The sequence below is a fragment of the Equus quagga genome, chromosome 1 (genome assembly GCF_021613505.1).
Source record: "Equus quagga isolate Etosha38 chromosome 1, UCLA_HA_Equagga_1.0, whole genome shotgun sequence".
In the NCBI taxonomy this organism is placed as follows: Eukaryota; Metazoa; Chordata; class Mammalia; order Perissodactyla; family Equidae; genus Equus; species Equus quagga.
In genome coordinates, this window is record NC_060267.1 from 175,072,935 (window position 1) to 175,091,180 (window position 18,246).

Sequence of the window (18,246 nt, forward strand, 5' to 3'; positions counted from 1 at the left end):
TTACTAAAACATCTAGAGAAACTTAATTATTTGGCCTCGATAATTTAATAGTACACCAATTGCTGAAATATCAATAGCAATGGGTGCACTGGTGAAAAAAAACAGTATTTACAAGTTTAACTATGTAAAACTTTTTGGAAACCAGAGTCTCCGTCACAAATTGCACTTAAGATGGCTGAATGCACTGACTGAGCAAGGCATCACTGTCGGTTCATTCACACACACACACACACACACACAGACACACACACACAGCTATGGAGGGCTGCTATTCTGAACTCCTGAAACTGTTCTATACACGCGTTTTCTCTCTCTAAAGGAAGGATCAGCGATGTCTGGGCTGTTCCCTCAGTATGGCAGCAGTGACACTTCTGCCGCCTGTCGGCTCGGCCCTGCTGCTGTCTGTTTCAACACTGTCTCTAACTGCTCCCTGGCAGAAGATGGAGAGGTCTGACGGAAATATGAACTAGGTCAGTCTGAAAAATATCCATTTCTGGAATTGTAAGCTTTATCCTGTCTAGGAAAGAAACCTCCTGCAAAAAACACTGTTTCACTGACAAAGTCTACAAAATGTACATATAAGGGAACTTCTGTGATTTATTTTTTTTAAAAGGTAGAGAATGTCTGTCACAATAACTTCTCTCCAATGAATTAATTCTCCTCTACAGTAAAAACACAATTTAAAAGCAAGATGGTACTAAAAAATATAGCAAGCTCAAAAGCCGGGGAATTGTACACAGTTGCTTTAAAAAAGATGCTCTGAACAATGAGAAGAAGCATGTTAGAACTAACTTCAGTGGAGATCTGGACAGTTCTGTGAAAGGTAAAAATCAGATCACTATGAAAATGTACGACTTACTATGATTAAAACGTGAATGAACGTGAATGCAGCTCATCTATTTCCTTGAGCTGGGAAGATACAGTCTGCAAAAGCAGTGAGTTGGTACGTCTTAGTTCAGCGGTTTCCTTCTGCCAACCACCTCCCTCGTCCCCACCCCCTGCCCCAAAGCCAAGAATCTAGATTAGCTGGAAATATCAATCTAAAACCAAGGCAAATATCTGATCACAGAAAAGGAAATAAACAACGAAAACCTGCATCTAGAGTTCTCCATCCCTCCCACAAAGGGGGAAAAAAGAGCTGCTTATCTTTTTAGTTCTCAAAGAACTACTTAATCCTCAGAAAAGGAAGGAAAGTCTTAAGGTGAAACTAAGGTACACATAGAGGTGCAATTAATTTTTATTGAAACTGAGTCTCAGATGTTTAAGACTTTAGTCTACGTGATGTTTAAATCAATTAATACATTCTGTCAAATTATAAAACAGGTAATGATCAGGTAATGTAGGAAATTGTGAAAAGGAAGAATGAGACTGGAAGGATCAATCTGTAAAATTCACATGAGATGCTCAAAAAAGAGAAAAAAATTATTGAACAAGGATATTTAGATTTCATTGCTGTAGTTATGTGGAAACATGAAGCAATGTGGGGAATCTGCTCTTCTGTGCTCTGTACAGCCCGCAGTTTTCAGAGAAAGTCCTCAGCAGATTCAACAGTTGAACGGGCCTGTTTCTAAACTCTGGGGCGGTCTGAGTCTGCCTCATCCAAAAGGGGAAAACTGTAAGTTCCCTAAACTATCAGTGGATCCAGTCTCCTCAAGATTATCACGAGACAAAAACTGGAGGGAGGGCCCATCAGCTGTGGATCTGAGGCCCGCATTTGGAAAAAGTCTGCAAGGGGGAAAGAATACAGATAAATGCCCCATCACCATCTAGTCATTCTGGAGCTGTATCCTATTTTAACCCTTCTTCAATTTTGATCTTTGGAATAATAGTTTAAAAGAAAGAGAAGAAGGAATGAAGAGAAAACACTTTTACTGCCTATCCACACACAACTGTCAGCTTGCTTTGCTCAAACACTGAGGAAATATCCTTATGGGCTCAGTGGCACTATGCTTACTGAAATTTTTCTTGGAGTATTCAGAAGATGGCGTGTGCTCCTTCCTCTGTGCTCTAAAAAGATGCCGGCTGTACCCTGTTCCTAGAGTGGTGACACAGGAGCGAGGCAATTCTTGTATGCTGGAGTTTGCACAGTTATATGCTGAGAGATATTACACATTTTGAAGTAGTAAGAGGTTAATGGAATATTACTGTCACAATTTAACTTTTTGGTATTGTATTCCCATAATAGATGCTTCCTTTAAAAACAAGCAGAGAGTTTGTGCGGAAATAAGGACAAACACTGACAATTACTTGAGCCTCATTATCGAAGATCCCACTACAGATAAACATTCCCAACAAGCAAATGTTGGGAACCGATGAACACGTGAATCCAGGAAATCAACAGAAAATAAAATCACAGAAACTCACATGACTATAATAAATGACAGATAATGAACATTTATCTCATACTAAAGGCACTACTAATATACAAATACCCTCTTAACATTTAGAGAAACTCTGAAGTCAGCAGTTAGAGAAAGGAATCCACTTAGTTCAAAGCAGCATTTTAAAAAACAAACTACTCAAAGACTCATGGCAGAGTTTTCAATAAGCTAAATAAAACTGGACACAATGAGCAACTGCATATAAAGATTACGGTTTCTACTTTTAAAAAAGTATGATAAATTACTTCCTTAAAAATATAAGCATATCACAAAAACTAAAGGATAAATATATATATATAAAAACTCAGGCCCAGGTACCACTGAGAAATTTTCATAAATTCTAAAATAATTTCAACAGCCACAGCTTGAACAATACACACCCACATATAACATGCAAAGACAAAATGCCAGAGTCACCAGACAGTTCAGCATAAAGCTAAAAATATGGAAACAGAATGAGACAGGCAGTTGTCATGTAAATAATGTACATCACAAACTGATTGTACCTGTATTAAACCACACCTTGGAATTTAAAAAAAATTTAGAATTTCATCCGTTCTAGGAAGCACTACACATGGACCAATAATGGAGCTCTCACATGTTTAAGTAAGCAGGTAAAAAGCTATATAAAAGAATAATACAATTTATTTTAATTAACAACATGATTAATATTTTGAACTTTATTTCATTAGAAGATTAATTTGTAATCATTGTACCCTGTAGATTTTGAAAGAATTTTATTAGAAATGACTAATGCTGGTTCTCGAATAATCTAAAAAACTCTAATTACTTACTCAAATCTAGATTGCTATTTATAGTTGTAAGCAGTTAAATGAAATATCCTGCTCAGTATTCTAAAGTTGCTTTGGTACAAATTTAGGATAAAGCAGAACTGGCAGCACCACACCAATGTGATCACCCAGCAGGGCGCAAGGACCCTGGCAGACAATAAAACACAAGTTAACACACTCACACATAAAAGCCATTCTCCTGACAATTCTGTTCCATCACTAAAAAGAGAAATAAAATCCACTTTCAGTAAATTATACTTGAGGCCCAATTTTCATGCTACATTTAATTATCCCTCAATGATAGTGTAAAAAATATTCATTAGTATTGCAATATGATGTCTAATTCATAGTTCAGGATGCTTCTAATGATGAGGCCACTGATTAGATTGGCACATTTCAGTCCACTGATATTATTTCGACACAAGGTTTAATTTAGTCTCTCTCTTTTTTTTTTACAGCTTTATTGAGGTAAAATTGATGTAAAACAAACTGCACATACTGAAGATGCACAATTTGATATAAACAGCATGAAAAGTGCCTGACAAAAAATTAAAAATTTTCAATTGAAACATATTATTTTAAAATAGCACATTCTAATTTTTTGTGAGAGATAGATGTGGATTTATAAAAAGGTGTGTGGAAAAGAAAGAAATTAATTCCAAGTACCAAATTTATTCAGAAGGTTTAGAAACGCCAAAATTGACAGCCAATTTTCTTGATTTTCTTCTTGAAGAAGAGCTTGGTGTTGACTTATGGTGAGACACACTATGGCCCTGGGGGGCAGCTTCAACTTGAAAAGAAGGTGCGGGTTGAGTAATCTGAGAGGACTTTAAGGAAGCTGATGAACTCCCCTGCGGAATCACTTTGGTGACACTGGAAGACCCTGGTTGGCTAGTCTGAAGTGGGGTGGCTTGAGAACTCTGGGCCTCCTTATTCTCAAAGTTCTTTTTGTTTGCAATCCTTTTTTTAGTAACCTTTAAGGAATAAAAGCATCAATGTAGCAACAATGTAGGCAAAAAAAGCTAGCATCAGAAAATAGCACAAAACCACGCTGTTCATGTTTGTCAACCACTGGTCACTTGTGACTTCCACTTATAATCTCCAAAATGGACTTCAGAAATTCAAGGAATTTAGTTATGAATAAAATATTTAAAAATTCTCCACAACTTAAATATAAAGAAAGTTTATATTCCTGATTTTAAATCACTTTGCGCTAGAAAAGGATATTATTACTCGCTGTGATAATTATTATTCATTAGAACACAAACTCAGACAGCAGGGATGAGGTCAGACTGGTCACTACCGGTTATAACCTATGCTCAGCACCCAGACCCAGTCTCAGGCTTCTAGCTGGCACTGAATCAGTAATTATTGAATAAAGAAATTTTTATCAATAGTCTTTGAGCATTAAAAAAATCAATTCTCTTAAAAATAAAATAATTCTCTTTCCACGTCTCACCTGTAGAGGGATGAACTGATTGTGCGCACCACCTCGCATTCCCCCAGCCATGGGCATGGCCCCGGGATACGAAGAGTGCTGGAAAGGCTTTCCAGGCGCTGGCACTGGCGGTCCCCACGGCATCGAGCCAAAGAGATGAGACGAAGGAGGCATTATATTAGCTGTTAAAAATCATGGAAAATTCCTCTTTTAGTAAAATGGTATCATCAAAGCCCTGAAATTGAAGACGACCTTCTGTTACCCTTTGTTCGCTTTGGCAAAGGGCAAACGCTTAACTTACGATTAATCTTGCTTACAGCATTCAACCTCAGGAGCCCCCCTTAGGACTGAACTAGCCACAGAAGCCAGCTTATCGTTATGCTGTCTGGCCTACAAAGGCCACTAGTTCCTTATGCTGATATGAACTTTAGGAATTTTTAATACTGTTTAAAAAAATAATAAAGTCATGAAACTGTTCCTTGAGGGAGAAAAGCCAGGGCACAAAGAGAGAGATCTTAAGGCTCTCACTCACCTGCCCCCAGCGCTAAGTTGCTCCCGTAGTGATCCCAGCCTACAAAAAACGAAAAAGCTCAAATATTGAAACCTCATCATTTTCATACGACATGTGGAATCTTTCTTTTCCCTATTCTAATATTTGTAATTCAAGGATTTTTTTAAAATTTAAATTTTGTTTCTTCTTAAAAGCTTGTTGAACTAGTGGTTCTCAAACCTGATTTGTGTGTCTGAATCACGTGGGGAGCTTGTGAAATACAGGGCCTGGGCAGGGCCATACCTAGTAGGCCAGACTCAGAGACGCCCAGGAATGTGCAGTGTCAACAAGCTCCCCGGTGGTTCTTTTGCAGTCAGTACCAGAGCACCATTTGGAACTCTGCAATAAACAGTGACAATCGAGACACCAGTACATTGCCACTGAAGAAGACATGTACTGTGTTCAAACTTTCTTTTAAGAGAGATAAAAAGGCAGCCAGACCTGTAAGATGATATAGCTTAAATGAAATTAAGCCACTTAAGAAATTTTGGGATCAAGAAAGAAGAATCATAATATATTTTTGTGTTATCAATGACAGATGTACATCCCAGGATAAAGAAAACTTTTAATATGAAAAACACTAATAAGATTTAGAAAATTAGGTCTTGATACTACCTATAAGTAACTTTGGTGGCAGTCATAATGTTAACATCTATTTAAAAGATGCTATGCTAATCTTATGCATAGGTCAACTTCACAATTCCCCCAATAAATCACTGTTCTAAATACAAAATACGTTTTCCTCCATTGGGACTATTTCATACCATAAAATAGAAACCTACAAAATAACTTTAAAATGTCAATCTGATGCTCAAATTTTTTTTCCTGATTAGCATTCCAATCTCTTGGCTTTTACTTATATCATACATTTTAATTAGAACATTGGAGAGCATCTACTATGAGACCAAAAGAATTCCAATTAGAACCTTAAGATTCTTGGTAAGTCTGAATACACTGATAAACACGATACAATAATAAAGAGAAATATAATAATCAACATGAAAAAGGTAAAAATGTCAAGCTATAAAATATCGATAATAAATGGGGAAAACAATCATTCCTTTCATATATAATACATTCTCATAAGACAGATGTATTTATTTATTTTTGACAGATTCTTTTTTAGAGAAGCTTGTGGGTACACCTTTAGGTAACTACATACTAATTACTTAAAATTATTTTTTATATAGTTACTAGATTCATTTTTGAAAGTGAAGAATGGGTCAAACTACATTTTGCCATTTACAGTGAACTTACTACCTTAAGCTATATGAAAACATCAGATCCATTATGTCATAAAAATTTTATGACTAAAACATTGTTTATACAGGGAAAGGAATGTATAGCAGCACAGTAGCAAAAGCATGTGCTTTGGAATTAGATAGACTTGCGTTTGAATGCCAGTTCTGCAACTTACTAAGTTACGACCTTAGACAAATTACAGTTTTTTAAAAAAATCAAAGTTCTACATACACACTGTAATAAAAAAGGTTTTCAACATAATATAGCAGTCACCTGTTCCAACCCAGGTTTATCTGTTTTAGCTGTTTATTTCCACACTGTTCAACAATTTGCTTATACTACTGGTTAGTGATTTTTCAACTTTAGGTATTTTTAGATCTACTGACTTCCTATTAAGACACATCAAAATTCAGTTTTCATACTACCTCTCACTACTTGCCCTGTCCTCCTGATGTTAAGTATATCACAACATCTGTTTAAATATAGAAGCAGTGTTTATGGCACGTGACTGTGTAAATACAGTCACTGCAGAGCCAAGTAGGGTACTCTGTTTTTTTCTTGTAACACTTTTTTTTTACTCTGTTAAAAATAATTATCCTTTAAAAGTAATTATCTTTTATTTTTATTTATTTATTTATTTATTTGAGGAAGATTAGCCCTGAGCTAACATCTGCTGCCAATCCTCCTCTTTTTCCTGAGGAAGACTGGCCCTGAGCTAACATCCATGCCCATCTTCCTCTACTTTATACGTGGGACGCCTACCACAGCACGGCTTGCCAAGTGGTGCCATGTCCACACCTGGGATCCGAACCAGTGAATGAGCGCAGGGCCACTGAGAAGCAGAACATGCGCACTTAACCGCTGGCGCCTCCAGGCCGGCCCCAGCAATTATCTTTTAAAAGCTCTCCAGTCTTTTAAGTACCTATCCTTTATGTTTTTCCGAATGTTGCCCATCTATCAGATAACTATCATACCTGCCAAGACTTCTCTCTGCTCTTCCAATTGGGACTAGTTACTTTCTAGACCTATGAGCAGCTGGCATTCTGGGAGTTCCATTCATCACTAGATGTCTTGAGATTTAATCTCATGATTTTCTTTCTTTCTTAACTACTGTTTTGTTTTGCTGGAGCATATAATCCAATAGCTTTTTAAGAAAGGGTGCATAAGAAGTAAGTTTGCATGTCTGAAAAAGTCTTTATTTTACTCTTATACTAGATTCATAGTTTGGCTGTACAGAGAAATCTAAGATGAAATGAATTCTGTCTCAGGATTTTGAGGTGTTTAATGCTCAACTGCTTTCTAGCTTCTAGCCTCTGTTAAATAGTGCAATATCATTCTGATTCTTGATCTTTTACATGTATTTCCCCATCTCTCTGACCTCTTACGACCATCTCTTTATCACTGGGATCCTGAATTTCAAGGCAATCTGTGTCTCTCTTCATTCACTGTACTAAGCACTTGCTGGCCCTTTCAGTTTAGAGATGTATGTCCTTCAGTCTGAAGAAACTTTACTTATTTCCTTGATACTTTCGTCCTTTCCATTATCTCTGGTCTCTATTTCTGGCACTCCAATTAGATAAGTGTTGATCTGTGCACTGTTCCTCTAAGCCTCCCTTCTTTCTTATTTTCCACCTTTTATCCTGTTCTTCTTCCTGAGATTTCCTTGGCTTTGCTAGGGCTTTATCTTCTGAATTTTAAAATTTAGACTCAACAATTTAATTCTTGTTCTCCAATTATCCTTTTTTTCATACATTCTTGTTCTTATTTTTTGGCTGCAATACTGTTTTATCTCACTAAGAATATTAACTATAGCTGTCTTTCAATTCCATACTTCCTATATTATCTCTATTTCCAGGTTACTTTCATTTCTCTTTGTTTCGGGCTCTTTTAATTTTAGCGATTTTCCTAAAATGCCCAGTGATCCCTCACAGTCTAGTATCTACTCACATTAAAGAACAAGACAGTAACACTGTGATTTGAAGCAGTGTCTGTGTGGGGAGGGAGCAGGTCAGATGACTTGAGGGCTTCTCTCTAGGATGACTGGGTAGTGAGCCAGTCTTTTGAAATTCAGTGAATTTCTCAAAAGAACCCTCCTCCAACTTCCTATGTGGGCCATGGCTGGCTACAATCTAGGAACACGCTGGGGAAAAGGAACTTTACCTTCATTTCCGTTTTGAGCCTAGTATCTCATTCTCTCTTCTGTGCCTGGTGTCCCCATATCTAGGGAGCCCTCTGGAGAACAAACCTCCGGTCTTGGCCTGGATAGGCAACTGCTCAGCTGGGCAGGGGAGGTCTTGGAGACGGCCTCCGTCACCCCACATTTAGACTTTGAACCAGTGCCCCTCTCTTCAGCCCATGCCTCCTCTGAAGCTTTGACAGCTTCTGAGACGTCCAAGTTCGGAATCTCCTGGGAATTGTGAGGGACAATCTACTCATCAGCTCATCTGTATCCTCTTCTACACTTTGCTCTGTAGCTCAACTCTGCTCTGTAAATCAGTCATGACTTCTCCAATTGCTTTTCTCATCAGAAACTCTTTTCAAATCTCTAATATGCTGATATTTCTTCTCTCGTCTCTTTGTGCCTGTAGGCCTACACTTTTAAAATCATTTATTAGTTCAGTTTAAGGGAGTTTAGGCAAACAGAAGAGACAGCTTGTTTAATCAGAATTACTAACCTTTCTAATGTTTATAGTGAGGATTAGATATGTAGAGCTCCTGGAAGAATACCTGGTATATAGCAGACTCAGAAAAGTAATTTTCTAAACTTGAAATAAATTATTGATTTTAAAATTATAATGATTAGGATATGAAGAAGTCAACTGCTATTAGGAAAAAGGAGTGATAAAAGAATTATTTAGAAAGATTTAGAATGATAAAATTATAAAACGTTAGTCTCAAAGAGATCCTGGACACAGTCTAGCATAAATAAGAAAACGGAGTCCCCAAAAGTTATGTGATTTTCTCAAAGTCAGCCAATAAAAGAGCCTGGACAAAAAGAGAGTCCTGATTCCACAGTGCCCTTTCCATTCCCCCAGCACTTTAGGAAATCACCAACCGGCTAAAGGAAGCAAGGAACTACCTCCTTGATAACGCAGGTACTACATTTGAAGGAGGAAAACAATGAGAGAATATTAAGAAACATACAGTAAGCTTAAACCCCCCACTCTTGATCTGTCTCATCAAGGGCAATTTCTTTCACATCTACAGCTTCAAAGCCTTACTTGCTTTCTTTTTTTTTTTAAAGATTTTATTTTTTTCCTTTTTCTCCCCAAAGCCCCCTGGTACACAGTTGTATATTCTTCGTTGTGGGTGCATGTGGGACGCTGCCTCAGCGTGGTTTGATGAGCAGTGCCATGTCCGCGCCCAGGATTCAAATCAACGAAACAGTGGGCCGCCTGCAGCAGAGCGCGCGAACTTAACCACTTGGCCACGGGGCCAGCCCCTTACTTGCTTTTTATTCCCTTCACCTCTGTCTTTTTTCCCCCATCTGTGTTTTTGATATCTAACTTAAACCCAAATTCATCTGTTTGTGCCTACTAGGGAAAAAGGGGCTGTCCAGAACAAAGAACTGTCCTACTCCAGCCACACCAGAGGCTGTAGGAGGGGAATGGTATTAAGGTGTTTCTTTCTTTTTTTTGGTGAGGAAGATTGGCCCTGAGCTAACATCCGTTGTTAATCTTCCTCTTTTGCTTGAGGAAGATTGTCGCTGAGCTAATATCTGTGCCAATCTTTCTCTATTTTGTATGTGGGATGTTGCCACAGCATGGCTTGATGAGTGGTGTGTAGGTCCGCACACGGTATCCGAACCTGTGAACACTGGGCTGCCAAAGCAGAGTGTGTGAACTTGACCACTACGCCACCAGGCCAGCCCCAGGAATGGTATTTCTAAATGAATCTGTAGGCTCTGGTTTCAGGCTTAACTTCTAACAATTCCTTCTTACATTCCCTAGACACTTAAACAAATTTTTTGGTTTCCTCAAAATGATGCTTCTTAAAAGAACTTTCTAAAAATAATAACTCAATAACAAATATTTAGAAGAGCAAAATATCTTACCAGTTGGTTGGGGAAAAACTGGAGGAATGGTCCCAGGTGGTACGGCAGGAGGATAATTTGGAATTAGTGGTGGAGGCAAAGGGAAATTAACTCCTAAGGAACCCTATGGAAGTATTTAAAAGTTATAAGACAATGCAACAAAAAACATCCATAAAGATTAATTACAAATTTAGTAGAGAGGTAATGGACAGTTCTCACCAATTGTTGTAAAGCAAAAAGTGCAGCTTTTTCCTTGGCCTCATTTTCAGAATGGCACTGTGGCCCATGTACCAATAAGCCATTGGATAGTTTTACCTGGCAAACTGTCATCGTCTAAAAAAGAGAATATGAATGTCTATGAAGTTATCTATCTAGGAAGTCGGCCTCCTCCCCCAAAGCTTAGTCTCAACAAGTAGAATAATTTCACCTGACATTCTGTAAAAAAGAATTCAAGAATTCAAAAAAGGGCTATCAGTTTAAGTTTTGGGTTGCCATGCAAAAACTTGAGAATTGTTGCTTTATCTTTTAATGTTTACAAAATAAAATGCTCTCTAAGCTAGCTGAAGGGTCAAGCATCCTAAGGCAAAGGAAAGCCAGCAAAACTTTTTTCTTTAGCAAGGGCTGGGAACTAGGCCTTCCACTTATTTTTGTAAATAAGGTTTTATTGGAACACAGCCAAGTCCATTCTTTTCTGTATTGCCTATGGCTGTTTTCACACTATAACTGCAGAGTTGACTAGTTGTGACAGACACTATATGGCCCAAAAAGCCTAAAATATTTCTATCTGGCCTTTCACAGAAAAAGTTTGCCGACCTCTCCTTTATACCATCCTCTAAATAGCAATATTTTGCTAATATGAATTAATGGCCAAAATCTAAAACACTCAGAGGTTCTGACATATTCACATTTAAATTATAACTCTTTACATTCTACATTTTTTTTCTTTACATAAAAGATTAAAAAAAAATTCTACTTTTCAAAAGGTAGCCATTTTTATATATTATTAGTTTAATCCTACTTTCTGCTTAGGTGAGAATGTATCAAGAACTTAGAAGTGAAAAGGATAAAACTGTCTTTCTCATAGCCAGTGGTTGTCAAGGCACTGTCTGGGCACCCAAAGGGGTCCCTGAGACTCTTTCTGGGGTCCTTGAGGTCAGAACTATCTTCATAATAATATAATGATGCTATTTACCCTTTTCACTCTCATTCTCTCACAAGTATATAGAGGACAAAAAGTTTATTCATATAGTTTCAGATTCTACATTGCAAATAACTTTTAAGAAAATACTACTACTTATATAGTATCAAAGAACATCCACAATTTTATGAAAAGCCTATTAAAATCTCTCCCTTTTTCTAACTATCTATCTGTGTGAGGCCAGATTTTTTTCATATATTTCAACCAAAACAACATATCACAAGAGATTGATGGTAAGAAGCAGATATGAGAATCTCGCTTCTTCTTTTAAGCTGAAGACGGGAAAGATTTGCAAAAATGTAGAGCAATGCCACTCTTCTCATTAAATTTTTTTGAAGTTATTTTTAATAAACAATACTTCAAATTTTTCAGTTTTAATTTTTAATACAGTAAATATGGATATAACACAGTAAAGAAAAGTTCTTTGTGGGTCCTCAAAAAAATGTGGGGCTGGGGCTGGCCTGGTGGTACAGCAGTTAAGTTCACAAGTTCCACTTCGGCAGCCTGGGTTCACCGGTTTGGACCCCGGGTGCAGAGATGGCACCGCTCATCAAGCCATGCTGTGGCAGGCGTCCCACATATAAAAAAAAGTAGAGGAAGATGGGCACAGATGTTAGCTCACGGCCAGTCTTCCTCAGCAAAAAGAGGAAGCTTGGTGGCAGATGTTAGCTCAGGGCTAATCTTCCTCAAGAAACAAAAAGTGTGGAGTTTCTGAGACCGAAAAGTTTGAAATGGCTCTGGTAACGCATAAATGGAACAACCAGAGTGAGAATTAGAAATCTATGGTGTTCATAAAGTAAAAAAAAATCAGCCCCATTATATTATTTCTAGCCAAAGACTTTCAGTCAATTTATTTAGGCTCAGTGTTAAAGAACTCATGTAAATGAACAATTAGTATACTATACCTGTGGTGTTCTAAGAAAGGAGAAATCTGGTTGTGGCATTCCAACAAGAGAACAAATTCGAGAAAGTTCAGTTACTGGTGTGGACACAGGAGGGATGTGGCTGGGAACAGGCCAACACACATTGTCCATAGACTGAGCACTACGGTACTCACTAGCACTGTGAGCCTTGTTCATACAAGATGCTACCAAAAAAGAGAAAAGCACACATCTATATTAAAAAGTATCTCAAACTATGCAATTATCACAGGGTTTTAGAGAATACAAGCAGGAAACTGTTAAAAGGTGAAAAGAGGAATCTCCCAGGAAGTAAACACAAGAACTATTTAGTATTGTCTAAAATTACTAAGAATTCAGTAAGGATTTTTTAGATGACTATAACTGATTAATGATACATGATTATGATAAAGACTTTAAAATATGATAAGTAGCTGACTGCCAAAAATTAACATCTTGAGAGATTAACGACTACATAGTTACGTTACAGGCAAAATTTGAACAAGCAAAGGCTTTCTCGAGCTGGTTTACAACTAACTCCTAAGTTTGGAGGGTTTGGATTCAAAATTTTATCGTACATTCTGAGACTCATGGATGCATGTTTTTGTTGCTCCAAAATGATGCTTCTTAAAAGTTTTTCTAAAATTAAGTCTAAATACTTTTATATAGAAGATGATTAAAAATTTCTGAAAGTTCATATTCTTTATGATCAACAAACTCACTAAGAGGACAAGAACATACCCCAGTGACGAAAGGATCTGAACCTCTCACTATTAGAGAGTGAGAAAAAAGCTAAGCGGCTTGCCCAAAGTCACAGGGCTCGTTAGTTCTGTAACATGGGCTGAATTCTGAGCTCTTCACTCTAAGCCGGATGATTTTTTTCATTACATTGAAATAAAGTAAAAGTTACTTTTTTTTTTTTTTAGGATTTTTTATTTTTTCCTTTTTCTCCCCAAAGCTCCCCCCCAGTACATAGTTGTATATTCTCCGTTGTGGGTCCTTCTAGTTGTGGGATGTGGGACGCTGCCTCAGCGTGGTTTGATGAGCAGTGCCATGTCGGCGCCCAGGATTTGAACCAACGAAACACTGGCCTGCCTGCAGCGGAGCGCGCGAACTTAACCACTCGGCCACGGGGCCAGCCCCAAAAGTTACTTTTTAAAAATTTTATTATTTATTTTATATTATCATTTTTATTTTATTTATTTATTTATTTTGAGGGAGATTAGCCCTGAGCTAACATCCGCTGCCAATCCTCCTCTTTTTGCTGAGGAAGACTGGCCCTGAGCTAACATCTGTGCCCATCTTCCTCTCCTTTCTATGTGGGACGCCTGCCACAGCACGGCTTGACAAGCGGTGCCATGTCTGTGCCCGGGATCCAAACCAGCGAACCCCGGGCCACCAAAGCAGAATGTGTGCACTTAACTACTGTGCCACCGGGCCGGCCCCAATAATCATTTTTAAATTACTGAGGAAAAAAACTAGAATGTGGAAATCTTTCCAGGCTAAGGATCTACACAATGAGTATCTGTAACAGATATTTAAGTAATCACAAGAAGACATTTAGGGACTATTGATCTATTAGTTACATAGTTATATTAATATATAATTGACATAAGCATAAAAGTTATACTCTTATTATTCTTAAGTATATTCTTTTAAAAATAAAAGTAGTTTTATCTTTAAAAAGCCCATGATAAAAAAACCCAAATGAACTGAATTTTTGAAATGATGTTGGTTATTAGTAATAGTACTTAGCTTACTTACTTAATTTCTTATTTTGTTTAGGCTGTGAGGCAGATCCATATTCATCTCTTCTATTAGAGGAAATTTCATTACCAAACTGTTTTATTTCGTTCTTATGGTCCACAGTGTCAAAGCCATCAATTTTTAGAATTTCTTTAAGCATCCGTGTTCCCTTCTGTTTTGAAAATGATTGGTATGGAGATGGTGGGGATAAGGGGAGAAAAGTTAACATCAGAGTTACAGAGCTTACTAATCCTTCTTTTAACAAGTTACGTTGTTAAAAATTAAGATGATAACTGATAGAGAATATGGAAAATCAATAGCCTAGAGTTAAAAAAAAATTACCCACATATCCTGGCATAGAAATAATACTTATCCTTCCGCTTAATTTTTTTTTTTAAAGATTAAAAAAATTTTTCCTTTTTCTCCCCAAAGCCCCCCGGTACATAGTTGTGTATTTTTAGTTGTGGGTCCTTCTAGTTGTGGCATGTGGGACGCTGCCTCAGTGTGGCCTGATGAGCAGTGCCATGTCCACGCCCAGGATGTGAACTGGTGAAACCCTGGGCCGCCAAAGCAGAACGTGCGAACTAAACCACTCGGCCATGGGGCAGGCCCCTCTGATTAGCTTTTGACCAAATCACCTAGAAGTAATGTCTGAAAAGCAAGGAGCTATGGTCTAAAGAGAAAAAAAGAAAAAGATGGTTGAACTGCCCAGGGCAACCTGGTTTTCCTCATAGGATGACAAGAATGATGCAATACACTAGTCTACATGAGAGAAAAGTGTTTTAACAGTTGTATAGGGTATGTATGAACAGCCAACAAGAGTGAAATTACTATAGCACAAAAGCTCCTACAGACTACGAACCATAGCAAATGACTGTGGTGACAAATGCTCTTCACTCGGAGGCTCTTCAAAATGCGATGACTGCACTCCACTTTCTTTGGAGATATTCAAAGATGCTAAAAACTTCTCAATTCCAGGGGTAGGCTAAAAGAATAAACATTTTATGCATGACGGTAAAAGTACAAGGACACAGAAAAAGCTAGGAGTTTTATATACGAAAATAATATACTTAATTTTCACTCAATCATCTTCCCAGGTGTTAAAGTTTGGGAAGAGAAATTGAATAAATGGTCTTCTACCTTATCAATAGCATTTGTATAACCAGTCACAACCTTTTGGCTTTCTGAGACTTCTGCACTTTCATTTCTCTTCAATAGCTTAATATTACATTTGGCAGGCCCTCCAAACGTCTATAAAAGAGTAAGAATGAGCTTCTTGTGGAAATAAAATTTATAGTTACTACTTAATAATGTTCTAAATAAACTGCTACAAACTTTTTTATGTGCTATTCTCCCTTTTGTGTCATAAGAACAAAAGGGGGCTAAACTTGGATGAGGAAAACAGTTACATGTTCATCTTCCTTCCCTTCAACTATGAATGTACGCAATAAACCATTCTAACTGCATTTCAATATAACTGATTTCCTTTCAAATCTTATGTGTTTTATTTTAGCATTAAAAACATTTTTCTGAGAAAGAGTCCACAGTCTTTACCAAAGAGGTCCATGGCACAAAGTTTATGAATCCCTTTTCTAGAAGAAAGGAAATTATAGCATATGAGTTTCAAAAGGAGAGGGCCTTAACAGTCATGTAATTCGACCACTGACTGATATCTAAATATTAATGGGTTCCACTTACTGAGAACCTATTATGTGCCAAATATTCTGGTAAGACATCTTTTATAAATTTAATATATTACTTGTTTTATTATAAGAGATCTAATTTTTTCAAACTCTGCATTAAAATATAATACACACACATAAAATGCACATAAGTGTATATGTTGATTTTTTAGATTAAAAATTTGTTATTCTTTGATTATAAAATGTATACATACTCCTTATCAAACAGCAGAGACTATACAAAATAAAACATAAATGATCTCAGCTTCCTCCATCAACTTAACTCCACAGAATTAACTGTTAACTTTGTTGATCCATATACTTTCATTGTATATAAGCATAATTTCACATATTTTATAGATATATACACACACACACATTTATGTATGCAGGTATGTTTCTATTATGTATGTGTGTATGTATGGACCAATTATATATAGAGAGAAATGATCATTTTTTTAGGAAGATTAGCCCTGAACTAACATCTGCTGCCAATCCTCCTCTTTTTGCTGAGGAAGACTGGCCCTGAGCTAACATCCGTGCCCATCTTCCTCTACTTTGTATGTGGGACATCTGTCACAGCATGGCTTGATAAGCAGTGTGTAGGTCTGTGCCTGGGATCCGAACTCGTAAACCCCCGGCTGCTGAAGCAGTGTGCAAACTTAACTGCTGTGCCACTGGGCTGGTCCCCAAATGCTCTATTTTTATCTTCATTTTATTTTACTTTTTTTTTTTTTTTGAGGAAGATTAGCCCTGAGCTGACACTTGCTGCCAATCCTCCCCTTTTTGCTGAGGAAGAATGGCCCTGAGCTAACATCTATGCCCATCTGCCTCTACTTTATACGTGGGACACCTACCACAGCATGGCTTTTGCCAAGCGGTGCCATGTCTGCACCCGGGATCCAAACTGGCAAACCCCAGCCCGCTGAAGCGGAATGTGTGCACTTAACTGCTGCGCCACGGGGCCAGCCCCTATCTCCACTTTAAAGATGAAGAAATTGAGGCTGTGAGAGGTGTAGAGAATTGCCAAAAGCTACCCAGCTATTAAACAGCAGAACAAGGACTTCAAGTATCTCAAGTTCCAGATCCCAGACTCTACCTGTGCAACCTTCCAGCCAAGTGACTGTCAGGCTTTAGCAACCATCATGCAACACACCTCATGGATTTGGTTGAAAGGGCTGCAAAATTCAGTCAGATGCCACAGAGCCACCAAATGCAATCAAAAGTTGGCTACTAGAAATCTGATTTTAAGAAAGCTTACCTGCTTATGTGACATTTTTTGTGACCGACTCTCTGTTTTAGGACTTTTACACTCTTCTTTAACTAGAAACAAAAAAATAGAAATTTTGGTAAATGAAAGAACTTGCTGCACACCAATTAAATTCACCAAATATTTACTATAGCAAGGAACTGTGTTAGAGTCACATAATTCCAAGAAGAAAAAGGCCCCGATTTTGAGGAGTCTTATAATCTAGATGAGGGGTAGAAGAGATATTCACAGATGACAACAATAAGGGAAAAGGAAAAGTGGCTTCTAACTGAGCTTTGAAGGCTGGTAGGTTTCCAAAGGGCAGAATAGGAGGCTAAGTATTACAGGCAAAGGAAATAATAGGAGAAAAGACACGGAAGCAGACAGCAGGTAATGTGTTTATGGAACTCTAAATAGACCAGATCAGATCCACTGGAGGTTAAGGAGTATAGTGGAGCTTAATTGAATTAGAGAAGTAGGTTGGAGCCATAATCTGCAAGGTTTTGAAGACCAGGGAATTAAACTGGTAGGCAACGGACAATCAATCATAGAAAGGTTTTGAGCAGGTAGTGATGTGATCAGAATCGTGCCTTAGGAAGATTAAAATACAGCAGTGGCTTATTGGATAGACAGAAGGAAAGCGAGACACCAATTAGGAAGCTATTTTAGTATTCCTGTTAAGGGGAAACTGGGGGAATGGTAGGGGAAATGAAAAGGATGAATTAGAAGAAGGAAGAAAGGGAGGGAAGAAAGTAGGAAGGAAGCAAGGAGGGAATAAGGGAGGGAGGTAAGAAAGGGTGAGGAAAGAAGTAGGGGGAGAGGGTGGAGGGAGGGAAAGGATGGGATGAGAGAGGAGGGAAGGAAGGGAGAAAGACGGAAAGAGAAGGGAAGAGAGGGAACAGAGAGGGAGGAAAAGAAAGGGGGAGGGAGAGGAGGAAGGTAATGGAGGCAAGGAAGAGAGGAAAGGGAGGAAGTAATCTTGCAAAAAGCAGCAAAAGAAAAAGTGAGTTTGATATGTATGGACATTCAACCTTTGT

The 18,246-nt window shown here is 37.8% G+C and overlaps 1 protein-coding gene across 1 annotated transcript in view; it reads right to left on the reverse strand.

Moving 5' to 3' along the window:
• Nucleotides 1–2,369: 2,369 nt before the first annotated feature.
• XRN1 (5'-3' exoribonuclease 1) overlaps nt 2,370–18,246 on the reverse strand; it is a 113,494-nt gene continuing 97,617 nt past the window's right edge. The window contains 9 exon segments of the mRNA XM_046681041.1: nt 2,370–4,146; nt 4,632–4,792; nt 5,143–5,181; nt 10,457–10,559; nt 10,655–10,768; nt 12,539–12,720; nt 14,297–14,450; nt 15,141–15,263; nt 17,222–17,283. Coding sequence (XP_046536997.1) covers nt 3,844–4,146; nt 4,632–4,792; nt 5,143–5,181; nt 10,457–10,559; nt 10,655–10,768; nt 12,539–12,720; nt 14,297–14,450; nt 15,141–15,263; nt 17,222–17,283 — 1,241 coding nt within the window. The 3' untranslated portion in view covers nt 2,370–3,843.